The sequence below is a fragment of the Clinocottus analis genome, unplaced genomic scaffold, assembly GCF_023055335.1.
Source record: "Clinocottus analis isolate CAN_PGR_092001 unplaced genomic scaffold, fCliAna1.0.p SCAF_2, whole genome shotgun sequence".
Classification (NCBI taxonomy): domain Eukaryota; kingdom Metazoa; phylum Chordata; class Actinopteri; order Perciformes; family Cottidae; genus Clinocottus; species Clinocottus analis.
The window spans coordinates 4,723,796-4,751,034 of record NW_027175931.1 but is presented as its reverse complement, the minus strand read 5'-3'; the positions used below and the strand labels follow the sequence as shown (position 1 = coordinate 4,751,034).

The following is a 27,239-nucleotide window of genomic DNA, read 5'->3' as shown; positions in this document are numbered from 1 at the left end:
CATTAAGATTGCACTGGACAAAGTTCCAGCGTTGCAATCATTACAATCTAATAGTCAAATGTGATGCATGTTCTTAACAATCGTACTTAATCCGAGTTTGATGTGTTGTTGTAAATGCTGGAGCACAAAATGTCCCATAATGTCACATACCCTGGTGGTCTTTCTCACCTTTCCCATCCCCCTCTCCTCCTGCTCTCAGTAACCTCTGCAATGTCAACTTTTCCTCTAATCGCCTGTTACCTTGCATTGCCTCTTCTCACTTTCCTCTCCCTCTGTAGTTTGTGATATCCCACTCTCCCTTTCTCATGTATCCCTTTTGCTATGTTCTCATTTACCTTGTAATAACCCTTTTCAGCTCTTACTCTCTGTGTGTGTGTGTATGTGTGTCTGTATATCTCACCCGCAGTTCACTTTCATCATCAATCTCCCCGGTTATTATGTAGCTCCGGATGTCAGTTATGGCGGGAACACATTTGTCTTTCCTTTTTTATAATGGAACGTGTTCACATTTCCTGCCTTTTCCTTCCTGCTTTTTGTGAGGTTTCCACAGATAGAGATGACATCCCTGCCCTCATGTGTTCTAGTGATTTAGCTGCAGGGAGTGCCCCAGTCCATCTGCAGCATAAATGTATTCACAAAGGGTTCGGAGCATCAGCGCTGAGTGACCCCGCTGTGGCTCCGTGCCACTAGAATCTCTGATAAGGCTTTGAAAGTAATTAGTGCCGTAGGGCCAAGCTGTCATGTCAACGCACGCATTTCACACGCATGTCTTCTCCCCCCTGATGTGAATGCATTGATACATCCAGTGTCACTCTTTTGAGCATCACAAATACCATTTTCAGGGTGTTATTGTCAATATGACATTGACCATTGTACGTCAACTTCAAGGCACGGTTTCATATGACTTGAAGGAAGTAAAAGTGCTGTGCAAAAAGGCACACACACATATTCTCCAGAGCCTTCACACGTGGTGGTCATGATGAAATGCAGGTGAGCAATCAGTATGCGAGGGCTTACTCACTCTCTTCTTCCCTGCAGGTTCCTCTACAATTGCTCCGGGAAGTGGAGCGATGGCACGGTTCCCATCCTGGCCGCCACCGCTGCCGGCTTCACCTACATTGCATTTTTAATGGTCAGTCCTACATCCAAGGATTCACTGTGGAAGGTTTCACACGTTGTCTTCATCATAATGCCTCGGTAGCGATTCAGCAGCTTTTGAATTACAGGCGTGCGTTACCAATTTGTCAGGCACAGTAACCAGACCGTGGTGTTGCTCTCTTATGCGTGTGTTTTTCTCTTTTTTCAGGTTCTCGCACTTTGTCATGTTGCACTTGGGCAACAGTTGAATTTGCACTGGCTCCATAAGGTAATGTGCCAAATGTGAGGTTGAGCAACGGTGTTGGTGTGGGAGGTGGAAGCGGGTGGGGGAGGTCTGCATATGTATCTTTCTCGTGTTGTGTGTTTTGTGTTTTTCACAAATCTGTTGGCCCCGTTGCCTGTGTGTGTGTGTGTGTGTGTGTGTGTGTGTGTGTGTGTGTGTGTTTATTCAATGCTGATCAGCTGAACTTGTCCTGAACTTACGGTTTTGCATTGTGTTGTCCCAGGGGGGGGTTGTCAAAGCCCAGCCATTGACCTGGTCTAAATTGCTATCAGCAGAACAAATACATGGACCAAACACACTTTGGAGTGTGAAAAGGGCTCGGAGCTATTTGGGGTTAAATTGTGGGCGGGGGTGTTCATGCGTGCATCCAAAGTGACAGCCTCTCTGATTTTGTTTTTCCCGTAACTCTCCCTCTCTCTGTCCACGCAGATTGGAGTCACCGCTGCGCTGCTCACCACCACGATCGGGGTGATATCTGTCAATCAAACATGGGGGCAAGAGTGGGACGTCATCCCCATCTCCCTGCAGGTCAGCAGACTGAAAGCCCCGAAGCCATCGTTTGACAGCTTGACATCACTGGTGATGCTGATGTTGGAGCGCTAAACCGAGAGCGTTGACAGCGTGGTCTATATACCTACGCAACAAACATAGACTTTGACCTTTTTAGCTTTATGGGCACTGGATAAAACCGTTGCGCTGTAACCTCTTTCGACCTGGATGAGGAAGTCCAGGAGGGACTGTTTGAAAACACGCCGTATCTCTTGGTGGATAATTTACAAGCCTGTCATGAATACCTGTATGTCTGGGATTTAACATTGCTGTAGAAGAGGATAAGAAATGCATAATGTGGTGACGAGACACTCGATCCGCATGTATACTACTAACAATTAACAGCTCAACCATATCCAAGGAGTTGTGAGAAGCTTATAATTAGTGTCCCTGTGAGAGCATTGCACCACTACCAATGTGTGATTGAAGTGGTCGCCCAAGTCCACTGAAACTGATGCCATTACTATTGAATGCTTCTGCAAATTATAGCTATTATCTCTGTATAGTGTTACCGTTGTCTTAACCCCAGATAATGCCTGTAATTCCATGCCCCTCTGTTTTTATCTTTTGTTTCTCCTCTCTTCTGCTCACTGTCATCCCTCTAAAACCCCTGATTCTCTTTCCCTACCATGTTTTATTTTGTTACCCCCCCCCCTGTGCCTTCATTTCTCCGTGTCCCTTTTTCTTTCGTCTTACCTTCGTCCTCTCCACTCCGCCTCACACCTCTGTCCAGGCCACAGGTCCCTTCCTGCATATAGGGGCTCTTGCTACGGTCACAGCTCTGTCTTGGATTGTGGCTGGACAGGTCGCCCGCGCAGAAAAAACAAGTAAGCTCACCTCTGTGTAAGTAACTCTTACACTGCCGTACCCATCTGCTACACACGCGTACGCACACACACACACACACACTCGCGTAAAGGAAGAGTGGTGAATGATTAACACGGTGTAGACAGAGGCCAGGACCTCCACCCAGGGTGTCGGAGATAACGAACATTCCTTCGGGCTCATGTGATGTTTTCAAGCCCAGGACACCTTGGATTGTTTTCTCCTCGAGTACAGGAGTGTTTTTCAAGATAAGTAGCTCTGAGTGTGCAATCTGTCCTGCGCTGCCTTTGGTGTCTGTAGAGTAGAACTGAAAGCCAGTGTCACTTCTGCGCCATTTGTATTGTCTGCTGAAGAAATTCTAGTGAGACTGAATGAATCTAAAGATACTTTAAGAGGATTTTACTTCAATTTTTCTTTCTTCATGTCCTCAATTTGGAACAAAGCAGTTTGTACTTTGTACTGAGAGAAAAAATTTAATCCAATTTAAAAAATCCTGAGCGGCATTTGAGGTTCTGCTTTTGGAGAGACTTGAGGTGGAAACGTCACGGCAGTACTTCTCCTGTGGATGCATCTCTGCTGTAATGCAGAGTGAGAGTCTGAATACCAAAGAGGATGCATGCCTGTGTGTGTGTGTTTGTGTGTGTGTGTGTGTGTGCGTGTGGATGAAAGCTGTGAATCCCCTGTGTGTAACAAGAGTTGTATTCTCAACGTCACCCCAGAGATGACCTTGAAATCAATGCATTGGTGTGCGTGTGTGTGTGTGTGTGCGTGTGCGTGTCGACACTCAGCCTCCAGCGCTCTCGTGAACAGAGGTGGATGCAGCTGAAAGTAGATCCTCTTGGCCCCTGATATCAATGTTGTCGGATAATGTGCAAAGGTATTCACAGCGACTACAACTGAAAAAACATGTTCATCAATCTGATAAATACATTTATACAAAACTAAGACCGCCCAAGATTTTTTTTATCTCTGTTCGATAACATAAACTATTCGAAAACATCTTCTCTGGAATGTCCCAGCTGTGGTTGTAATGAGTTATTTTCTGTCTTTGAAAGTTTATTAAAAGAGAATTATGGCAACTAGCTCGGCACATGAACTGCATGAGTCACTGGTCTCCCGGGTGAAGCTGCCAACGATGCTATTCGTGCCAAAAATGTATTTCTCCATGGAAATTATTTAAATCCATTTTCTTTGTTGTCATTTTGACAAGAGAACGTGTTAATTAGTGACCGGTTGAGATGCTGCTAGGCTGATTTTGGTCTAACGGTTTTCCCCCGCATCCAGTATGCTTATGCTAAGCTAACCCCCTTCAGCCTGTAGCTTCATTTCCTCACATACAGACATTAGGTTGGTGTCAATCCTGTGATCTACCTCTCGTGAAGAAAGGGAATACGCATATTTTCCCAAACTCGTCCTCCAGCCTCTGCAGCTCCATCATCATCCGTCTTCTCCCAGTGTTCCAGGTGGTGGTCGTGCTGCTGTATCTCAGCGTGTTACTGGGACTCTACCTGGTGCCCCTGTACATCACCTCCCCCTGCATCATGGACCCCACCGCCCTCAAACAACGGCCCGACGTCATCGGCCACCAAGGAGCCCCCATGGTGAGTCAGCTGGCCTCTATCGTCCGAGGCCACTTTTTAAACAATATATATTCCAGACGCTTTTGCTTCTGCCGAGGCACCTTTTAGCTATCTGATACTGGCTTCACAGATGGCAAAAAAAACCTTGAACATCAGCAATGTTGATGACACTGAACCGCTCCCGGATAAGAAGCCTTTAATCCAGAGCGTCAACGACCACTTGAGTCTGATTTGTTGAAGGCAGAGGAACATCTGTGCTGCCTTACGAGTTATTTGTTCCCTTTTGTTTTTCATTAATTTCTCTTCTGCTGCACTACCCCGGCTATTCTGGTCTATGGATGACCTTGTGGTTGGCGAACTGAAAATAGTCCACAAACATAACCCAGTGGGAGCCCGGAGCTCTAACCGCCTGATGTACGGCAGGCAGGGGTATATTTTCTGGGGGGGATTGCGTGTGGTTGGGAAAGAAAATATAGATTGCTTATGATCAGATTTACTGCCGCCTCTTTGGCTGTTTTCTGGTCCAGCTTCTCTCTCTCTCTCACATAAATCTGATTTTAGCCTCCTCTACATTGTTTAAAGGCCTGTTAGAGCCCGTTGGATACGTAGGCATTAGAAGGCTGCATTAAAATCAAATGTATGCACACACAGGCACATTTTTGCTTTTAATGTTATTGCTTCTAAACATTACCCCCGAAGAAGGATTTATGTACTTGGCACGATGCCTGACTCGGTATTATGCAACACTTGGAAGGAAAATGAAGGTGGATCTCTGGTTATCCATAACAGATACTCACACGCTCAAAAAAACAACAACACACACCCTGCTTTTTGTGGTGTTTGTGTAAAGCGATCGATCCTCACAGTGGAGTCTAAAATTAGGCGTGGCCGTGCGAGGCTGTGAGAAACTCACAGTCACGTGACTGGACTTTGTTTCCCAGAAGGACTGTGTATTGATTTCAGCATCATTCCTATCCTGTGTCTCCCAGTCATGAGCCTTACTCACAGGGTCTCTTAGGAAGCTGCTTTTCTAGTAAGTGATGCTTAACCTATCGACGCGGTCTTGGTCATGACCTCGCCTTGGAAGGTTTGAAAAGCAATTCACAATGCTGCTCTAATTAACTTCACAACTCTCCTTTATGTTCAAAGGAAAGAGTCTACTTTCACATACATCTGCTAGACGCCTCATCTGTGCTCATGTTTTGACGATGCAACATAACCTATTTGATAGATGGACTATGGATTATTATTGATTCATACTTTGGCATCATTCTTTCTCTCTCAACACTGCCAAGGTTTCCAGTAAAGTCACCTATTAGGTCATTGTTGAAAGACTCCATGTAATGATTGTGTTTGTCCTTGTGTGTGTGTGTGTGTGTGTGTGTGTGTGTGTGTGTGTGTGCGTGTGCGTGTGTGTGTGTGTGTGTGCGTCCAGCTTGCTCCAGAGAACACGCTGTGGTCCTTCCAGAGAGCTTTGCAGATGAACGTCACTGGGCTGGAGGCTGATGTTGCTATCAGGTACACACACACAAATATACACACGCATATGATTAATTCAGCAGAGTGATGAAGCCAAACAAATGAAGGGCTATTTAGTCCGACCAGATTCGGCCTCGCTGTTTGGTTTCCTTTCATACATAATGGAACGTTAGTTTACCCAGAACCTCTCCTTCCCTGTACTCAACAAAGCTCACACTAGACTACACATTACCAATCAAGACATAATGCCTTGCCTTTGTTAACTCTCTGCTCTAAATATCGGAGTAATGTTTATCGTAAAGTAGCCTTTCCTTCTCCTTGACGAAGAGAAACGAGCAAAGAAATATTCTTTGCTCATGAATAAAAACAAGTGAATAACAAGACAAACATACTTGGGGTTCTGTCTGCAACTGCAGCGAGGCTCAGGCGACAGAGGAGCAGGAGATGGAGGCACGGCAGCGCCAACATAATTGGACGTGACGGGCTGCGCTCAAAGAGAGACACTCGGAGGAAGAGGAGGAGAGGAAGTGGGCGGGGGGAGCTTTGGGGGACGGTGGCCGTGGTATGAGATGGATAGTGGGTGTACGTGTCTACTCGTGCATGTGCGGTGAGGATGGGGGGTTGTCGTGCGGAGGTGGGGCGGTGTTGCTTTGTCGCAGGGTCGTGCATTTGTGGGTCGGCCTTCATGTAATAGTGCAGTGTGTGTTTACGGTTACAGTCCTAGGAGAGGTGAATGGGTGTGTGTTCGCTGCAGCCCGCTGACAGGTGAGCTCCTTACTGTGCCGAGTAATTAGACTTGATGACAGCCAGAGCGACAGTGAGACTCCTGCAGCGGATCACACACACACACACACACACACACAGATAAAAACGCACAGTTTTATAGCAGAATCCCTGTTTTCATGACTTTTGGGGACGTTACATTGAGTTAAAATAATTTCCTTGGGACTTACACTAACCCCTTTTCATAACTGCTTCCAGCCTAATCCTTACCCTCAACGTACACTAACCTAAAAGCAAGTCTTCAATCTAAAAGCTCTGTGATTTACGTAGGGATGTGCATTTTTCCCCCCACTAAATAACACACAACACACACACACACACACACACACTCGCATGCACATGCATGCAATACATCAACATGCGTATTATTCATGCTGTGTGGTTTCAGTTTGTATCAGTTTGTCGTTCGTCATTTCAGTCTTTTATCTGATTAACTTTATATAAAGGGTTTGTTTTTTGAACTCCAGCACACACACACACACACACACACACACACACACACACACAAACTCGCAATACAGGAATTCATTGTTTTTCAGCAACGAAGTTGAATGGCAAATGTTGCAAAATGTAGAATAATTTTTCTTTCGTCTCGGTATTTTGTTTTCAAATATCGAGCAGCAGCTTTGAAAATATAAAAAATAATGAAAAGGGAAAGAAACCCACAATTAGGCCAAACTCTCATCTTGTCTCCTCTACTCTTCCTTTCTCCTTTTGCTCCTGTTTGATGTGATGTCAAGAGTTTACCCTCCAACCAACTCCTGTCTGTTCTGGTCTTATCTTAAAACTATGTGGCGTTTTTTATGAGAGATTTTATTCCTCAACTCAACAAACTACAGAGAAAGTTACCTTTCGAGTCTGTCAGTTTGAATTACTAATATTATTCTAATAAAAATGTGAGCGTCAGTAGCTGAGCGGTCCGAGGTATTCGATGTCAACGAGGTCACAGAAAATGACACAGATGAACGCTGCTGCCCGACATTTGAACACACAGTTCTCAGTCCCGGCACTTTCTGACCAATCAGCCTCGAGGATTCTCCGTCACCGCCGTCTGACGCTGAACATCATCACCTGCCCGACTCTCCTCTCATAACTCTGCCCCCACCTCTCCCCTCCAGTGTGGACGGAGTGCCGTTCCTGATGCACGACCACAACCTGCGGAGGACCACAGACGTGGAGAAAGTCTTCCCGGACCGGCAAATGGAAGACGCCTCCTTCTTTAACTGGACAGATCTGCAGCAGCTCAACGCGGGACGCTGGTTCCTCAAGGTGGTTATTTTGTCACCGTTGAAGCCGTTTTCAGCTTTGTTTGGCGGCGCGACGCAGTGCAGTGAAATGACTCGAGGGGCTGGTGACCTTTGGTCACATGAGCGTCCTCGTCCCTTGGTTTCATCTAACCGCTGAGCTCTGTTAAAGCTTCAGGGGAGCTCTCCTGAACGAGAGGATCGGGGTCAACTAGTGCTTCAGAATAATTGTTTGCTTCAACCTGCTTGAAGTACTCGTGGATGAAAAGCACTCTGGCAAACTGGCCATGAGAATTGTTTTGAAATGTGTCCTCCTCTGGTACCGAATGATTCCCTCTCACATATTGTCTCCAAGAAAAGGAGACATGAGTGGCTCGATTGTGTGAATGCATTTCACCATGGCATTGTGTCCCTGAAGAAGAGAATCTGTATGGATTTTGGGGCAAGATTCAGTGACGCAGATGCTTTTTGTGCATTGTGCAACTTTGCTGTGCACCACTTGAATCCTTCTCCACTACCCTCCAGTCCAGCAGTTGGTAAAATTGGTATGGCGAGAGTTTCTTCTTATATGTAAATGTAAACACTCGCTGTGTAGGTTTCTTTCTGAATAGAAAATATCAGTATTCGTTAGAATCTGCATTGTTTTTTGCACGTCTCAGTGCGTCTGCGTTGCGTGTGAGCACGTTGTGGCTCGAGGTCGCGTTACTACTTCTGTGCGTAATTATGACAATTCACTGTCGGGGTCTGATTTCTACATTGCCCAAGCAATGCCAAGCAATGCCTGATATCTCTCGATTATGTAATAATAGTGTCGTTAAAATGACCACGCTGAAGTGTCTTTTAGTCGGTCAGGTGAAAGTGAAGCACATCAATGTTGACTTCAAATACGAAGCATCTGACCTTCTTCTCCCGTGCGCTTTGACAGGGAGCAGTGAAGCGAGGAAAGATGTGAAGGAAACGAGGGAGAATATTCCACTATTTGCATTTGCCGTGGGTGTTGTTTTATTCAAAAAAAAACCCCGGTATCAGAATACTGTACATATTTTTCGACCAAAAAAATGCAATTGAATTCCTTGCAGCATTGATGTCATTACCATGTTGTAATTGTGTTTTAAACCGTGACATTGCGCCCCTGTCAAACACATCTGTGATCTTTATCCTGTGCTTCAGGAGGACCCTTTCTGGATGGTGCACAGCCTGTCCCCGCGTGAGAAGGATCTGATTGCCAACCAGAGTGTGTGCAGCCTGGAGCAGCTTCTAAAGCTGGCCTCCTATCACAACAGCACGGTGGTTTTCCGGCTGAGGAGACCTCCTTCGGAGCACCCCTGCTACCACAGCTGGATCAATGATACACTGCAGGCTGTGCAGCAATCTGGGGTTCCTCAGAGCCTGGTCAGTACGAGAATCCTTCAACACATCCTCCAGCTATGATGTCGGGCGATGGATTCTGATTGTATTTATGCAAACGGGATGGAAATCAAACTCCTGTTAACTTTTCATCATGAACGAGGAAGTGTAAAGACCGCGATCGTCCACACAGGGCCGGTGTGGCGGTCTAAGAAACACTGATCTTTCAGCAAGGAGGCCGCTGTTCGTTCCCTAAGTGGAAGCAGAAGTTAACAGTGATTTATTCATCACATAACTTGGCACTTCAATAGTTACTTCAAGCCAAACAAACATTTATCAGAACCGTTGTATGAGGATATATTACCTATTCATGTTGGTGATGCAACAGTTCATTGAGACTGCGTGCTGTGTGCAGGTGATGTGGACTCCAGATGATCACAGAGCTCAGGTGAGACAGCTGGCTCCCGGTCTGATCCAGACCTCCGTGCAGAAACAGAGTCCTCAAAGTCTCCACCAGTACGGCATCAGCAGGCTGCTGCTCAGATACAACCAGGCCAGCACAGAGGAGATCCGGTGGGCACACACACAGACACACACATGCCTCTGATGCTGTTATCTGTTAACAGACAGATGTATAAGTAAAGACATACCTGAATGTGTGTGATTGCTTTCAGAAACTTCTCCCAGAGCAACATCAACCTCACTCTCTACACCATCAACGAGCCGTGGCTGTACTCGGTGCTCTGGTGCAGCGGGGTGTCGTCAGTCTCATCCGAGGCCTCACATATCCTCAAAAAGGTGCCTTACCCCATCTGGCTCATGGTAAGGACCGCTCAGCTTCTTTGCATGGAACTTTCTCGGGCGGCGCTCTGCAACCGCCCGAATTTTTGCACCGTTGTTTGCAAAAATGTCTTCTTTCTTCTCCTCGATTCTTTGTAGATAAAGTTTGAGTTTCTCTGTGTTGCTTTCTAGTCTCTCTCTCTCTGTGTGTGCCCATCCGGCGCACCAGCCTGCAAAAGATCTGCTTGGTAACGGGTAAAATCTCTCATAAAAAGTGTCCATAGGTTGACATAGTGTAGATGGTATTAGATGACAGCCCGTCTCCTTCAGCTCCATTCTCCCTGCATGACTAAACTACATTTTAACAGTGATTCCAACGCGGGAGCCCATCTTTCAACTGAACTCGTCAAGTCTGTTGATCCTCTTCCGCACCGAGCACGCCGTCCTCTTTATTTTTCACCTCTCATCCGAGGTCCCAGCACAGTAGAGAGAGACGATCGCGTCGCTGTGCTGTATCCTGTCGTGCGTGACTCGTACTTTTTCTCGTTCGGTCGTCTCCTGAAACCTCTAAACATGGCTAGCACTCCCGCTGGGGCTATCTGGTGTAAGTTCACGCCTGTGCAGCGTGCCAGTGTCCTCAGCAGTAGTGCCATACGAGGGAGGATGGGATGGGGGGGGACTCTGTATGACAACATGTGGACGTGACCCCCGGACCCCCTGCTGGGGGGCAGGGAGGGTTTAAGCTGTCGGGACATCTGCTGTTCTCTACGTCGACGTCAACTGTGAAGTCTGTCTTTAGACGTCTGAATATGTTTCCTCTGGACATGTTTTTCTTTCCTTTGTGCAGGTTTTCATCACATATTTACACAATGTGAAGGATTTTGTTCACGTGCATTTCCGTTTGAATGCATTTTCATGAGAGCGCACGTCTAAAAGACATTTAGCTTCTGCAGAAGTATTAACACAAGGCCGTGTGGATGTTGTGTTGTATTGTTTGTGTATAGTGCCCCCCTGTGGTGGACTGTGCTATAAACCTGTGTGCGTGTGTTTCCAGAGACCAGATGAATACTGCCTGATGTGGGTGTCTGTGGACCTCATCTCCTTCGCTGTAGTCATAGGAATATTCATTTTCCAGAAGTAAGTACAGCGGCACGAGGGTAAAACTGTCGAGTCGTCATCATCGTGAGTGTTTTTCACGCAAACACTTGATGTTTCTCCTTTTTTCTGCTGGTGTTTTGGAGAGAAAAGAGAAGACTGGTCTTCTTGTTTTTGGGTGTGGGCCTCTGCTGCGTCTCACACACGCGGCGTACACACCAGTAATGACATCACTTCCCTCACTAGAGCTCTCTCAGTCGGCAACACATCATTACAATAACGGCTCATACATATTTGCACTGCGTTCTGATACAATAGAGACCCAGCTGGAAAGAACACAACCTCACATGTGTGTGTTATGTGGTTTTATAAGCCGTTCTGCTGTTTTTTACATTCATCGTTTGACGCCCTCTCTCCTCGCACCCGATAAGATGTAAGACTTTGTGTGAGCACGTCTTCTCTGAGCTGTCATGTGTTAACCCTTCACACTCCTCCAGTATTTCCTCTTTCTGCAGGAGGGAGTGGTTTTGTTTGTTTCTGTGGCACTCCAGAGACAGATGGCCTCCTCCTCCTCCTGTTTTTTTTGTGTTTTTTTTCAAAGTTCTGGTGCGGGTTTGCTCCGCTTTGCCGAGCTCTCCAGCAGCTTCCACCGGCTTCTAAACTGACCTCTCTTGTCTCCCGCCTTCTTTTGTCCTTTTGTTGTCCTTCTGCCTCGTCCTCGTCCTCTCTCCTCTGCCTGATGTGCATGCTCTTCTCCTCCTCTGCTGCATTCTGGCCTCTTCTCTCAGCTATCACATGATCAGGTAACTGGGTCACCTCTTCCGACCCAAAGTCTTCTCTCCTTTCACCTCCATCCTCCATTCTCCATCCTCTTGTTCAAGCATTCTTTTGTCTCCTCTCTCGTTTTTCCATTGTTCCTCTATTGTTGTGTTTGTCGCCGTCTCTCTTATGAAATCAAACTCCATCCGATTTTTTTCTCTCCACTTTACTTTTTTAACACCGTGTTTCCATAATTACTTTCTCTTTCACTTCTCTCTGTCTCACCTGAATCGTTGTACTGCACCGCTGACACTTTCCTCTGGAGAGACGAGCTCACGTCTTCCTCCTCGTGGGATAAATAGAATGAATGCTTTCCACCCAGACAGCACAAAATATACACGCTATCAAGACGCCAATGAGCTTTAAATTTATTATCCATCTTATTAAGCCAAACGACTTCACATCCAAAATTAAGTATGGATATAAATTCATCAGGGGAAGTGCCTCAGGATTGGCTTTTATTGATGCTGATGAACTAAGAGCTTGCTTGTTTGCTTTTCTGTTCCTAATTTCCTCTGCGCATTAGTCCCAGTTTAATGCGACTAATGCTCTTCAGTTAAGTCATTTAAATAAAAGACTTTTTCGTTAAAGCAAGGAGGCAGTTTCCAGCGGATGAGTGATCCTCTGTGGAACTAACGAATGTTAATTAAGTCAAAACAGAATAGAGCAAAATGTGCTTTATTTATTTGTGTTTATAATTAAGATATTAAGATATTTTCAACAGCTTTCCAATGACTGCTGGGAGAAAATAAATTGGCTCTATTCTGTTTCTTTTGCAAATGTGTTACTGCAGCACACGCTGTAATAATACAATATATACATGGTGCTACTTTATAATAAGAGTTGTAGCCATTTATTGTACACTTAATAAAGGGTGTCTCATCAGAAAGTGTTTCTCATATAGAACAAGAAGCCAGTGTGTTTATTGCCAGCCTGGACTGTGCTCCATACACTGCATTTATAGGCTCCAAATTAATGAAAAGATTAGAGTTATTGTCCTTTTCATCCAATTCGTCATGTCAAATATAGCGCAGCTGGTTAAACATATTGAATTCCCTTTAAACCGAGTCAGGCCTTTCCACCAAGTCCATAGCTCCTTTTTATTTCACCCTTTTTTGAGACAAAACGTGACCCAAAACCCTGAACTGCGTATTGTGAGCACAGGCAGTCATATTTAGTGACATCATGATTGCCTCGGGCAGATCTCTGACCTTATGAATGTGACCCCGCAGGTATCGGATGAGCGGCATGCGGAGCTACAACCCCGAGCAGATCATGCTGAGCGCCGCAGTCAGGAGGTCCAGCCGAGACCTCAACGTCATGAAGGAGAAACTTATCTTCTCTGGTGAGGCGAGAGGGGCGCGTTCGTCGCTCCTCAGTGCTTTGTAGCGTTGTTGTTTGTTGTTCGGGCTCCTGAACTCCAAAATAAATACATTTGTGTTACTCTACATTTGATTGAAGATGAGGAATGAGACATTTTGGAGTCCCCGGTGCCCAGCTAGCATGCCTCTGCATCCCAGCATGCATCTGTCTTGAGTGTGAATGTTCTCGCTCCTACTCTTCCTCTCTTCCCCCGTTGAAGGTCAAGCCCAGTAGCGGCCTGTGTGACGTGCACCACCACCACCTCCAGTCCATGCTACCACCTCCTCCTCCTCCTCCTCCTCCTCCTGCAGCAGTGACCTCTTCCTCTATTCCATGCATCCATTGCATCCCTCGTTGCCTGCCACTTCTCTGCCCTTCTCCCATTCATCCACCCATCCACCCCTTCATGCACCGAACCTCCCCCCACTGCACCTCCCACTGGAGACCACGTCATGCGTAGGGGAGCTTACAGACGCCCCAGTCTGTCTCCAGAGCCTCTAGTGCTGGGGGGGTCAAAGGTGAGTCACATCGGCGCCAGCGCTCGTCATCGGTCCCCCCCCCCCCCCTCACGCTCACCCGCCGTTCATTTCAAATCATTCGACCCTCTTGTTGTTTCTCGTGTGACGAGTTGAGTGTGTTCTTGCAAACTGCTGTGGTTTAAAAGTGATGGTGCATGTCACGGCTCAGTACCTTGACTTTTTTTAAATATATTTTTTTAATGCCTTTGGCGCCCTCCAGAGGTGGGGAATGGAGTCGGCAGTGCTGATGAGCTGTACCCGGACAACGGCTACGACTACTACACCAATCAGGGCATCAGCCAGTGATTGGGACTCGGGCTTGTGTGAATCTGCTGTAGCGAGGCGGCGGCGGTGGCGGTGGCGGCGGCGGCGGCGGCGGCGGCGGCGGCGGCGGCGGCGGCGGCGGCGGCGGCGGCGCTCTCTGTGTTTACGTCATTCCTGTTCAAGTCGGTGTGACGCCTGAACTCCTCGTCCTGTCTGTCCTCCTGATAAACCGACAGGCTGCTGCATCTGATGGAGAAGACCACCACCCAGTTGCTTTGTGTACATTGTGTAAATAGTTTAGTGTCTTGCTTGTCAGACAGACTGTATATCACACGGGACTACACGCACTTTTTATTAATGGAATTCGCCAAATCTGTGGCCTCCTCTCTCGCGTCTAAATGCCCGAGAGGCCCCTCCTGAGTTACCAACGCCAGCTTCTTTTTAAAGATGCGTTTCCAGATTCTTTTGTTGTTGTTGTTTTAAGCTAATTTTCCAAAGCAGTATCTTCTTTTTTTAACCACTGTACACAATATTCTTCTCTTAGCAGATGGATTTCTTTACAACGGGGCTTTTTACGAGGCTTAATGGCAGCATGAGACTAAAAAGCCAGCGGCTCGTTACGCTCTCGCCTTCCTTCAGCACTCCACCGTGCCGCGTTTCATAAAAGAACTAACATGGATATTTATATTTAATGAGAAAAACACACAAAAAAAAACACACGAACAAGCTGTTTACAGAAGTCCTGCCTTCTCCTCCAAGTGAAATATTCACATGATGTATGTAAGATAATCATTTTGATAGAGGCTGAAAGCCCCCCCCCCCCCCCCCCCACTTCTTTTGACCAGTGCACGTAACTGTAATAATGAACTGACGCATGTGAGCTGTGCTCCCAGTACAACTGGTGAAAAGGGTTTGAGGGCGTGAAGATTCGTGCCGTCTTCGTGGTTTTAACGTGAATGTTTTGGATTTGTTTTTTAAAGATGTGAACGGTGTATTGTGAGCGTGTTCTAGCCGGGTATATATTTTTTACCCTGTGTGCAGTGCTATGTTGAGTGTATTATTGTACATAAAAGGCGAACCAGTGTGTGTGTGAGTGTGTGTGTGTGTGAGAGAGATGCTCCAGCCAACTAAGCATTACGTTTGAACAATGTGACGGTGATGATTTAATATTTTAGCAATATCCTGGTGCATGGTGGGTGTCGCTACATTTCCTACACAGCCTCTGAAGTGCAGGTCAAGTCTGTGGTATTTTGGCGTTGACGGGCGACATGCATCTAACGGTCGGCTGCTGGCGTTGAACCGACTGCTGTAAGGTGAAGGAAGTGGCTGCTAAATGTGAAAAATGAAACCGCAAGCTGACGGAAGGGACGCCTCCAGGTATCGCAACAGGCAGCACAGGGTCAAGAAATGAACTGCTTTTTGTGTTTATTTGCTTTCTTTGGGTGTTATTGTGCCTCCAGAAGTAAATAAATGAAAAATAAACCTATTACAGGAGTTTTTCTAATTGTCTTTTGTTCTGTTTGCTGGAAGGATTGAACTACAATTAACAGACAACCCACTCGACCACCTGAGCCCTTTTTCTATTTATAGGTACTGAGAAGTGATGTGGATTCACCCTGTAGGCCTCTGGACTCTCCTGATATTATTATATATCCATATGTATTTCATCAAGGGTAAAATGTCCAGGCTAAACTGGTAAAGCAGCATTAGTAAAAAATAAATAAATAAAAACCTCATGGATCTTTAAAAAGCATGTGATGTATGTGTAAAGAACTTATGTGGCCCACGAACGAGACTCCAAACAAACAAAATAAAATAGAGGTGACTTGAGTTCTTGGTTAAGAGGAAAAAAAGCTTTTTATTGGACCGTCGGCTCTTCAGACTTCTGGGTTTTGTTTCCCAGAGACACGAATGGAAATCACCTTACACACTGGATGTACAACAACCAGTCTACCAGAATAAGAGCAGGATAAATGATAAATAGGGAATAATTCAATTTAAGGCGCCCTGATTGACTACACACCATGCAGCCGATCCATCGAACATCCTAAATGTGACAAACCTTTATTGATTATCACAAGGCACATGTAAGCAACGACTCGGTCCTTCTGCAGGACTACCAGAGATCAGCGTCTCTACCTAAAGCAGCAAAGAGCTGGCGGCTGCGCATGTGCAGCACAAATATGAGTGTGTAAGTCACTTCCATTTAAATAAAGCACACTATTGCACCAAACAAAGTGAAGTCTGCTAACAAGTGCGGCACTTCTCTTTCCCTCTCAGGGACAATTAATGACATCTGTATTTCATTTAAGGGGCGGGGGGCACTAATGATTTAAGCTGTTACAGTACTGTGTGAACATTAAGGCTTTCTCCAACACGCACCATCTTGTTTTAATGAGGCGCGCAGTCAATAATGCAGGGAATGTTTGACATTTTCTTCTGTGCAAAACTACATCTTTACACTGACGTCTCTGTCCCAATGACTTTTAGTAGACATAAAATACTTGTTAGGACACCATGCAAAACATGAAATGATCATGGATGAAGGGCAGAGGGCCTCTGATGGATCCACTGGCGGTGGTTCATCTCTACATTGAGATTCAAATATACAGCAGCTTTCTGAACAAGTACACTGTGTGTCAACCTTTGATGGAAATAATTAAAAATGCATAGGTGCAAAACACACACACACACACACATACACTCTCTCTCTCTCTGAATGGGAATAAATATATATATATATATATAATATCTGAAGATATAACTACTCTGAAAGTCCTTTTTAAAAAAGGTTGTTCCCTGAATTGAACACCATTATCTACCATGAGTAAAGCATGAACGGTGGCTACACGAGAGGATTCTCGTTCACATTTTATCAGCGTTTGGCAGCGTCGTTTTTCTGCGGAAGCTTCTCGTGCAACAAAAGCAGCTTGACGTGGAAAACGGACACCAGGACTGTCCACTTCTGCGGCTGGTAGCGATCCGTCCAAGAGGAATGTCGTAATGTTTCAAAATGTAAATAAATCACTAATCTTTTCTGCCACCGGCGGCTTTCAAGAGATCAAAATGAGTTGTGAAACCTGAGTCTTGCATGTCTTCATTCTGGCGTCAGTGTCTTTTGTTTGTAATTATTCTCCATTCAGCAACAGTATTTGCAGGAAACATGAATCAGTGGCAAGTGTCTGAGGCATCCTTTCTATCTTAATAAATAACCTTCATAAAAATTAGCTAAAGTTCGTCTTGCGCAGGTGTCTGTTGGGGATTTCTATAGCGCTCACTTGTAAAGGCCAGGAGCCCCCCATGATGCCGGCCTGTATGGCTACACCTGTAACCACGGCCAGGTCAGGGTCTACCGATGTGTTTGGGTCCTTCCCAAAGTACTCGCTGATCAGCCGTCTGATCCGCGGTATCCTGGTGGACCCGCCGACCAGAACGATCTCATCCACTTCCGCTTTGTCCAGGTGGCCCTCGGCTAACACGGTCTCCACGGGGGCCAGGATCTTCTGGAAAAGGTCCTCGTTGAGCTCCTCAAACAGCTCGCGAGTGATCACGGCCTGGAAGAGAACCGGAGCCGGAGCGCTGGAGCTTCCGGTCGACGCCGAGCTGTCGCGGTGGGTGTGAAGGCTCAGTGGCACGCGGATGGTGACGCTGGGCTGGAGGGTGAGGTTGAGCTTAGCGGCTTCCACGGCCTGTCGGAGACGGTGGATGTCCTCTTTGAGAGCGGGTTGGACGCCAAACTCCTGCTGGGCTCGCTCAATGGTGTACTGGAGCAGCCTCTGGCTAAAGTCTTGACCTCCCAGCTTGTTATTCCCTGCCGAAAAAAATACACAGTCCATTTAAGATTAGGCCAACAGCTACACCTCTCATTGGCTGCTTTGCAAAATCTAAGATTAAAGAAACTAAACCAGATTGTTGTCTGAACAGATATAGGACTAACTGAATCCAGGTAAAAGATATCACTTTAAACTCTTAAGAGCCATATTAAAATGATACTTTAAGACTTTAACTGGGACATGAACCGCGCAGCAAAGAGGTAAAGCTCCTTTTTCAGACAACAGTCAGCTCATATCACCACCCGTCTCTTATCACTGCAGCGGTGAAACATTACCTGCCATGGCTCTGGTGAGGAACATGCCTCCCTGTTTGTTGAGTAGAGAAACATCCAGTGTTCCTCCCCCAAGGTCGACCACCAGCACGTTGAACACGTCCACCTTGTGCAGGCCGTAGGCCATGGCTGCCGCCGTGGGCTCGTTGATCACACGCAGGATCTCCAGGCCTGCAAGACAGAGGAACGGATGTACGCGAGTTATTTTAATATGCATGTAGTGTGCATCCGTGTGTGTGTGGCTTGTATATGCAGTGCTTTCGGGCTAGAGAGGCCGTCACGGTTCTCATCAGTAATCGGCTGAATGACATCCAATATCTGATTAAAATATAATTACAAGGACTGACCGGCGAGGTTGGCAGCCCTGACGGTGAAGTTCCTCTGTCTCTCGTCGAACTCTGCCGGCACCGAGATGACAGCTTTCTGGATGTGCACGTCGAGCTGTCGCTCGGCCATCTTCCTCATCTTCAGCAGCAGCCGAGAGGCGATGAACTCTGGGCTCACGGTGAAGGTGTGGTTGGTGGAGAGCAGAAACTCTGCGCTACCATTATTGTTAATCACCTGGAAGTAGCGCAAAGAAACGAGTGAGGATGGAGAGATAAAAACAATGACAGGCAATGGGAGTATTTTTATTTTCATTATTCAAGCAAAGTTGTGTTAATTACTCAATTTTGGGGAGATTAATTAAGAATATGTATGCTATCTCAGCATGTTTTGACATTCTCACTTCCAGTTTTATCCACAAAAAAAAGAAGATTTGTGAGGTTTTAAATCATTTTAAAATTAATATATGGATTTGGGGGTGTTGGTCAGACAAAACAAGTAATTTGAAGACTGTAGCTACAAACTAAAAACAACTATGCGGTGTTCATCTGAGCCTTGATGAAGGCTGATGAGTGAACATGACGTGGCTCAATGATGCAAAACATCACACACTGCGTGGTGATAAATCCACCCCACCGTGACGCACCTTAAACGGGTACCGAGCACTCTCCTGCTCCAGCACCTGCGGCTCAAATAGTTTCCCGATGAACCTCTTGGCATCGTAGACGGTGTTCTGCGGGTTGCTGTCGGCCAGCTCCACGGCCTCGTGCCCGGCCAGCACCGCGGTGGCGGTGAACGAGACGGCGCTCGGGATGCTCTTCCTCCCTTCCTCGTCCGCGATCACCTCCACGTCCCCGCTGCCCGGGTGGAAGACGCCGACTGAGCAAAAAGTGGTGCCCAGATCCAGGCCGATGACTTTCGGCTTGGGGGGCGGCAAGTACTGCTGTCCCAGGTAGCCGGCCAGGAACAGGGCCAGGATGACCGAACCTGTGCGGGCATTAGATTACAGGTGAGGTGGACGACTTAGCTAGCGTTAGCTCGCGTGTTAGCATCCAGTCACCGGTTAACGTTGAATACGGGAAGAAAACATAAGTGTCATTTAACTTACCAATCATAGACATTTCTCCGGACATTGTCACACAGTTGCGAAGTCACCTGCCGCTTAAAAAATCCCTAAATTCCCCTTAAATTGTTTAAATTGCGGTTAAGTGTGACCCACCTGTCGGTTTTCTAGACTGGATGCTGCGAGTTTTCCGGTCTATCAACAAAATACACGTCAACGTTGCTTTACTCCTTTGGGGATGGTGGGTAATGTAGTTCATGGCATACACGGATGTTCCAGCCTGCTCTAGCGGTCGGACTACATTTCCCGTCAACACTAGCGAGAGTCACCGTAACGCGAATGTTTCGTGACGTTTCCGTTGTTTCAACCAATCAGGTAGAGCCAGAGCAGTTGAGCGTAAGGAAAAAACGTAATGTTAAAATAAATAGGATTTAATTCAATTTAAATACACAAAAGAATGGATTTAATGAATTAATATTAACTGAATTAATTTGTAAAAACATTCTAATAAAAATGTTCTCGCAAACGTTTTTTATTATCAAAGTAAAAATCCCTTTTTATAATATATTCTTCATGAATTCAGTGTACAATATGTCATACTTAATTCGTGGCTGTTTATGCATCAAGCACTGAAAGAGGAAATAAATAATCCTAAATGACAAAAAAAATCCTTTGATTTTATTTACAAAAACTTGTGAAAACAGTTGAATGTTAACTTTCACGGAAGTTCATACACAGGCTGGCGTTCTCTCTCTCTCACTCTCTCTCTCTCTCTCTCTCTCTCTCTCTCTCTCTCTCTCTCTCTCTCTCTCTCTCTCTCTCTCTCTCTCTCACACACACACACACAAACACATTCATTAAAACATGCACATTTTGAAAATAACACGTGTTTTCCTTTACAAACCCAGACACTATATTTCAAAAATCAATCCCTTCACCAACATCACTTCATTTAAAAGAAAGAGAAAGAACAAAAAAAGATTGCACTGCAGGTTCAATCATTGGGATTGGATTTGATGAGAAAGCTGATGATGCAGATGTGATGAATAAAGGCTTCATATGGAGAAAACAAAAACGTATAATGATTTACAATGCAATAAATAAAAGTGACATTTAATCAATGAAATGTCACATTTTTAAAACAAAAAAAAATGAAGAAAATATACAACTTCAATATTACCTAACTACTGTATGAAGCAAGCGTGTCTGTGTGTGTGTGGTTAGCAAACAGCTACCGTAACACAGTTCTTGGCTTTGTAACGCTACACAGATATTAACATTACAACCTGGCTCTTCTTCACTTTCGCAGTTCAACACAAGCAGAATGTTATCTGTGTATTTTATCAGGTTTAGTGATTTGGGGAGCAAACCATGGCTTGCTTTACTTTCCATCCTTTTTTCTAACTGGGAATGTTGGTATTGGCAGAATAAGTAGTGACATTACTCAAAGCTCTTTATTGAAGTAAAATATGATTGAAATGACTTAACTTCTGTTCAATGCAGAGCTTTTACTTGTAATACGATGTTTAATGGATATAATACATTCAGCTTGTGTGCAGTTGAGTTGCATATACTAATGTGCTTTGAGTTATTTTATGGTACTATGGTTTAGATTTATTACACAACTCAGTATTTTGATATAGCCGGTTGGGGCCCACTAAATTCCATCCCTGGTGTTTTTTTCCTGAACCAAACTTTCGGTGTATTTCAGCGATGTTTCTCCACTCGGGTGTGTGACTCATCTATGTGACAGCACGAGTATTGCTGAGGTCCCGTGAAGCGCAGTGTTCAGAGGAAGCAACAACTCAAGGCCAAACCTTCGGCTATTTCGCTGAAGATGACATTTAGAAATATCGGTTGTTTTGTTCTTCCTGTCACACATTTAGCACGCTTTTTTTTTTACATTTGGCAAGCTTCTGGCTACCTTCTTGTAATAAGGGATGTTCATATGATGTTTAAAAAAGAAAAAATGTCATAAGAAAACACCCAACCCTGAATATCCATCACATGAAGAGTCCACAGCGTCTGTGAGCGGCTCTGCGTCCTCTTTGACGTCTTAACATTCAGATGGAATGAAGCAACCCGAGTCTCTGGGACAGTCGCTGTCTTCTTCCTGCAAACCGTGGGAGGATCTCAGCTCCTCCGCGTCATCCCTGGCATCGTCACCTACGGCCACAAACCAAATGGAATTAAATCGAACGTCGTCATATTACAAGTTTCTGTTTCTCACCACATTATAGGGTGCTTCATATTTAATATGCCGATTAATTATAAAAGTAAAAACCGGGGCAACGTGTGGCCAAAATACTTAAATGCTGAAACACCGTCTGCAGGTGTGAGCCAGCAAAACAGAATTAGAAAACACCTCTGTCCCTTTTTTTTTTTTGGAGATGACACCTCATGATTTTACGTTCCCACAGAGTAAAAATATTCCTCCATTCTTTAATATTCCTACCACATGGATGGGAGCTACTAATCCTCCCATCCACTAACCTAATGGAGTTTAGCTTGATTAAATTACTGGCATCTCATGTGAGTCAACAAGCCTGGCGGGGTCACGCCACAACCGCCGCCATCTGTTTAGTTACACTGCTGCTGAAGCAGAAAAAAATACCAACACAGTGACCTTACATGTGCACTGAAACTGCAGAAAAACCTGCACAGAGTGAACACAACGAGCCAGTGGGTCTTGTTCCTTCTTCGTACTGGAAACTAGTTTTGTTTTCATTCACCGAGCGATAATCAGCCTTCTGCTTCAAGACATCAGATTACAAGAACACCTTCTGCCCCATTAAGCACTTTCTGTCTGAGTAACAGGAAGTCACATCTAGGCCTCTCACAGCGCGCAGGATGTCTTTTCTCTTCTGTGCCTTCGCTTTCACATAAAAACGCTTTTTATTCTCCAGCAGAAATGACAAAAAAAGCTAATCATTTCAAAGATATAGAATAAAGTACTTTTCAGAAACAGGATGTTCTTAATAATATTGTTACCTCCATGTCTCCTGCTGTTTAAAACGCTTTTTGAATAACTGAACTCAGGGCTTTGTTGAATGCTCATTTCTGATTGGCTGATGAAGGTTTGATGCTACACTTCATGCTTTGTTGTTGTTGCCTTTCGGTTTGAAGGAATCTTTGGATATGCTACTTTATAAGATATGCTATTTCATGCAATCTTATTTAATAATTCCAGTTTGGTAGTTGGGAGTTGATGGAGACCGAGCGTTAACGATAACGATCACAAGAGTTCAGCAGCGGTCTCTACACTTTATTAAACTCGAGTAACAATACAACAAAATGTGAGCTGTTTTGTAATCATTAAATGAAGAATTTCCTGGTAATTCAGGATTTCGGGGCGGTTGAAATATTTTTTTGGGGGGCGGGGTGAAACATTTTAATTGACAGAATGTGAAGCATTTTCATTTTTATATGGCCTTATTGTCATAGACAGGTTTTTTTTGGGAGTGTAATTACTTAGTTTTTTTCCCCCGGTGTTAATGTGTGACCTTAATCTCAAGGGGGCGGGCAGGATGAAGCCCCTCCCCTCAAGCGTTCATTGTTTTCATTGCTGGTCCACCTACTCCATCATCTTTATAAATGATGTATTAAGTAAACCTGGCATCACATTCCTCGAGACAGTTTTTGACAGATATAAATGTCTGATGTGAAAAAGAAGGAATATGTCTAGTGAGCAGGTCGTTATCGCACAAATCAGCAACCTAAGTCTTTTAGTTGTCGCTGTTTAAGTAAGCAGTGGTTAGCGGTCTGAAGTGTGGTTAATTGTTGTGACTAGTACTTAGTGTTAGTCATCACTTGGTATGCTGCTCACCTGTGTAGCGGTATTCGGCAGCAGCGAGAAGCTTGCGTCGGTCCTCGGGGTCTTTGACGTTCAGCTCTATCAGGTGTTTCTCCTGCAGGTGCTGCAGGTCCTCCACTGTCTGGTAGCCATTGAGCAGCAAGGCGGAGGCGTACTCCTGCAACAAAAGTGTTGTCTTGACTACTATCACATAGCCTGCCTGAAACATAGCGGTGTGAGCGTTCTCCTTTCATCTCTGAAGTGTCTACACGTGGAGTTTGTATGCAACTAGTCAGGTTTTTACAATCTCATCTATTGAGCTTCAACCGAATGATTTCTTTTGTGCGATGAGGCTAACGTCAAGGAAGATGCAAACCAATTGAGTTAACTTTTTGAACCGCAAGTGATCCCAGGTGAGATGCTGTCCTCACCTCCAGATTCAGCCGCTCCAGTAACTCCAGCAGAGTTTTGGGCCGAGGTCTTTTGCACAGCTTCTGTTGTCTGATCTTGGGAACTTCCTCTTCCTCCTCTTTCTCCGGCAGGACGTCAACGTAGATGAACTTGAAGTTGCCCACTTTGTTGTTCAGCATGCCCGTCCAGATGCCCATCGGAGGCTTGCTGATGATGCTGATGATGTCGCCGACCTAGGAATCAACGACAGCGCACGGACGGAAAGGTCTTCAGCCGTTGAGAGAAGAGTTCACGCCGGGGCCTCGTTGACGTGCGACGTACAAACGCCGCGCATAAACCTTGCCGGGGCTCACCTTGAGTTTGAGGGAGTCTGTGTCGTACGGGCTGGGAACGAAGTCCGTGTGGACGCGAGCTCGGCTACAGAACGGCCCCTGATAGGAGCCGTCCTCCTCCAGCCGCAGACTGTCTCTCTGACCAGAACCGTTGGACTCACTGGTCACGCCACCTGAACCGACGAAGATACACAGTATGATTACACAGGTCTGGTTATCTGATAAGACCTCATTGCACCGGTTGGTGGAATTTGTTACATAACCCCCACATGTCCTTCACTATGTGGGCTAAAACTACCCAGCACCCTTTGCAGTACATGCAGATACTCACTCGAGGAGCTCTGGCCGCTGTAGAGACTCTCTAAGGAGTTGCTTGACTTTGCAGCTGCTGGGACGCTCAGCGTCTCTGCCTCTGGGTCTTTGTCTGCGTCGTCACCCTGCGAGGAGAAACAGAAAAGATGTGCAGTTGGAACAGAGAGACGCAGTGTATCTGATGATGTACAAAAGTGTGCAAACTCCAGTTTAACTTAGCGAGTGAATCGACATGAAAGCGAAAGACAAACGTGGAAGCTGGGACATGGCGCTGCAGGTAGAAATGTAGGTTGTGAAAGTTGTTTGAATCTTCATCTTTTCTCTCAACAGCGTTCAAGTTAAACTAGAAGAAGGTGCTTTTTTAGTGTCAGTCAGAGTGAAGTGCGTCATTTGAATAGTGTCAACACAACAGCTTCATATTGGAGGATGTGGGTTGATGAGAAATGAGAGATGAGATAAAACTCTTGAGAAAAAACAACACAGGTTGACTGTAAGTGAGGCAGATTGTCTGCGTGTCTGCACCTTTATTTTATGTGAAAAAAATGTTGATTGATGCACTTGAAATGGTAATCTGAACCCTCTGGATGACTAATTAATGAGTATGCATTCTACCTGATAGGAATGATATAAAACATTGAGGCCGTGCGTATGTGTGTATTTTCCAGTGACTCACTGCCTCCTCAGAAAAAGACTTGTTATGCTTTTTGCCCATCCTTCTGCGCATGGTCAGGGAAATCGCCTTCATCTTCTTCCCAAGTCCAGCTGGTCTCTCCGGGTCCAAAGTCTCACATTCCTCTGTGAGCTGTGTGAAGAGACTTGGTTTAGTCCACATGGCACAGGAGCACTCTGGTATTAAATAACCTCAGATTTCTAACATCTTCTACGTCTTTTTCCAAACAGTTTGTATCTCTGCTCCATAAACATACAAAGTAGTGTGGTGGGGAGGAACGTATTCATACAGCAGAGTTTCTGGATATGTTGTATCAATACACAGACGCCTATTTCTCTTTTATGAGTAAAAGTATTGATAACAGTTTTTCAGTTGGTCCGCTTATCTCATTTCAACTCATTTTGCTGAAAAGTGATGACAGTGCGATGAATCGATTAAAAACAACTTCTAAGATAAAACAGATGTTGACAGCTGCATAATTTGCCGTTGGATAAAGTAAATAAATCACAGTTATTTGTTAAAAGCAATACCCGGCATATCGCAGATTGTTTATAATTCGCAATTAGATCGTATCGCCACCAAAGTATTGTGATCATATCGTGTCGATAGACTTCTGAAAAGCATCCCTTTGTGTGCATCAAAGGATTTGTCTCACTATGAACCCAGTTTGTTGTAGTAGAAAAGACCTCACAGCACCACGGCTGCACATATATGTGTGTGTGCAAAAGGGGAAACTCCTCAATGTGAATGTTTCTGTTGAATGACTTTGCTACTTTATGCTATTGACAATGAACTGCTATCAGTCTTGCTTCTATGTGACATTTGTTCTGCATATAAAAATGTATTAAAGACAAATCCACGAACCGCGTTTGTTCCATTTTCCTCTGGTTTGGCTTGTGTCGAGTGATGTCTGAGACCCTCAAACTTGCCGAAGCTGGTGGAGCGCTGTGGAAAGGATTAAACAACAAAAAGGATGTTAAAGACACAACTGGCATGGTTTGCGCAGCGCGGTTTGTGTAGTGCGGTTACATAACACTGAGTCATTGCACTTGTGAGTCATTGTCCAAGCTGTGTTGTACTGATGAAATATAAAGGTCTCCAGTGGGTTCAGCTGGCTGTAGCTACTTAAATACTGTCTATTGAGGAAAAGCAAATTCAGCACCTTCAGCATTCAATACATACACATATAGATATTATTATATGCTGCAAATAGTCAGTCGGTTTCAAAGGTGTTTCGAAATGAGAGCTTGTAAAATAGGTGCTACCTTTGTGGTCACGTATCAAATCTTGTGGCAGCAGAGGTTTTGCTCTGGCACACATGTCAATATTGAAAATGAGGAGTTACATGTAAACATACATTAAACTGCTGTGTCCTTCTGACACCTGGTGATATGTTCAAGTGGCTTTTCCTGTGGCTCTTTTTTTTGAAAATGATTTCCTTTTTTTTTTTTTTTTTGCTCTAATTTTTGGATAAAACTAAGAGTAATTATAATCTCTCCCGGCTGCCCATCATCTCCAAAATAATTATATAAATGCGTAATCCCTTGGAAAATCCTGGTTAAATATGAGCGCCATGCTCCTAGACAGCCCTGTGCGGAGAGACTGCATGCTTCACTCCAGTGTCTGCGAGGACAGCAGCAGAGTTAAAGGCTCTCGTTTTAAAGTCGTATTCTTCTCCCTATCAGAAGCTTTTTGTGTCATTGCATTGATCAAACATATTACCATTGACATTGTCTCACTTGTAAAATGTAATATTACAGTTTACTAGGTATAGCTGTACAAAGAAAATCAACTAGTCTTTTCGGGTTCTGTATTTTTAACATTGTTTTATAACATGAAGCATTTCTTTACGTCTTTTAATAGTACAACTTTTACATTTTCCTTTTTCTGTGTTTCTTTGTCTGATTAAATGGAACTACCTCTCACTTGCGACTGTGTCCAAAGTGACATGAATGTCAGTATGCTCATATTTTACGTACCTTCGGCTTGCTGCTCTTTGCTTTGTCTGACACATTGGAGGCCGCCCTCTGTAACATTTTCTCCTGTTCTAAGGTAGTTGTCAGGTCTCAGTCTTTGCCGCTCTCTTTGTCTCCTCACAGTGAAGCGTTAACTAACCCTGAGGCCGCCTGTCTGACGGCCCGGCTGGCCCACTTCCTTACAACACACAGGATGTGAGGCAATTGAACGCTGCGCCTCACAAAGC

General features: G+C 45.1%; 3 protein-coding genes across 7 annotated transcripts in view; 1 reads left to right on the top strand and 2 right to left on the bottom strand.

Moving 5' to 3' along the window:
• Positions 1 to 14,131, top strand: part of gdpd5b (glycerophosphodiester phosphodiesterase domain containing 5b) — a 39,800-nt gene extending 25,669 nt beyond the window's left edge. For 2 of the 4 annotated variants that reach the window (XM_068584978.1, XM_068584977.1), the window contains exons 4-17: positions 1,039 to 1,132; positions 1,307 to 1,366; positions 1,811 to 1,909; positions 2,664 to 2,757; positions 4,211 to 4,356; positions 5,771 to 5,853; positions 7,716 to 7,866; positions 9,012 to 9,233; positions 9,604 to 9,761; positions 9,863 to 10,010; positions 11,023 to 11,105; positions 11,852 to 11,866; positions 13,115 to 13,227; positions 13,983 to 14,131. In XM_068584978.1, coding sequence (XP_068441079.1) covers positions 1,039 to 1,132; positions 1,307 to 1,366; positions 1,811 to 1,909; positions 2,664 to 2,757; positions 4,211 to 4,356; positions 5,771 to 5,853; positions 7,716 to 7,866; positions 9,012 to 9,233; positions 9,604 to 9,761; positions 9,863 to 10,010; positions 11,023 to 11,105; positions 11,852 to 11,866; positions 13,115 to 13,227; positions 13,983 to 14,068 — 1,552 coding nt within the window. In that variant the 3' untranslated portion in view covers positions 14,069 to 14,131. Of the gene's footprint in view, positions 1 to 1,038; positions 1,133 to 1,306; positions 1,367 to 1,810; positions 1,910 to 2,663; positions 2,758 to 4,210; positions 4,357 to 5,770; positions 5,854 to 7,715; positions 7,867 to 9,011; positions 9,234 to 9,603; positions 9,762 to 9,862; positions 10,011 to 11,022; positions 11,106 to 11,851; positions 11,867 to 13,114; positions 13,228 to 13,464; positions 13,763 to 13,982 lie in introns of all 4 variants that reach the window. The other 2 variants (XR_011077935.1, XM_068584979.1) reach the window with 2 other exon arrangements.
• Positions 14,132 to 15,860: 1,729 nt separating this feature from the next.
• hspa13 (heat shock protein 70 family, member 13) lies at positions 15,861 to 19,699 on the bottom strand. Its single transcript, XM_068584969.1, has 5 exons — positions 19,564 to 19,699; positions 19,102 to 19,442; positions 18,479 to 18,692; positions 18,135 to 18,302; positions 15,861 to 17,837 (listed from the first exon to the last, which is right to left on the bottom strand). Exons 1-5 carry the CDS (start codon positions 19,586 to 19,588, stop codon positions 17,251 to 17,253), a joined length of 1,335 nt encoding a protein of 444 aa, XP_068441070.1. The 5' UTR covers positions 19,589 to 19,699; the 3' UTR covers positions 15,861 to 17,250.
• Positions 19,700 to 20,137: 438 nt separating this feature from the next.
• On the bottom strand, positions 20,138 to 27,157 carry LOC137790777 (SAM domain-containing protein SAMSN-1-like). Of its 2 annotated transcripts, none has more exons than XM_068585292.1 (8): positions 27,016 to 27,157; positions 25,901 to 25,981; positions 25,040 to 25,168; positions 24,386 to 24,491; positions 24,076 to 24,227; positions 23,743 to 23,955; positions 23,345 to 23,489; positions 20,138 to 21,684 (listed from the first exon to the last, which is right to left on the bottom strand). In XM_068585292.1, exons 1-8 carry the CDS (start codon positions 27,070 to 27,072, stop codon positions 21,575 to 21,577), a joined length of 993 nt encoding a protein of 330 aa, XP_068441393.1. In that variant the 5' UTR covers positions 27,073 to 27,157; the 3' UTR covers positions 20,138 to 21,574. The 2 variants fall into 2 exon arrangements, with proteins under 2 accessions (XP_068441393.1, XP_068441394.1); XM_068585293.1 differs by lacking the exon at positions 27,016 to 27,157 and adding an exon at positions 26,199 to 26,256.
• Positions 27,158 to 27,239: the final 82 nt, after the last annotated feature.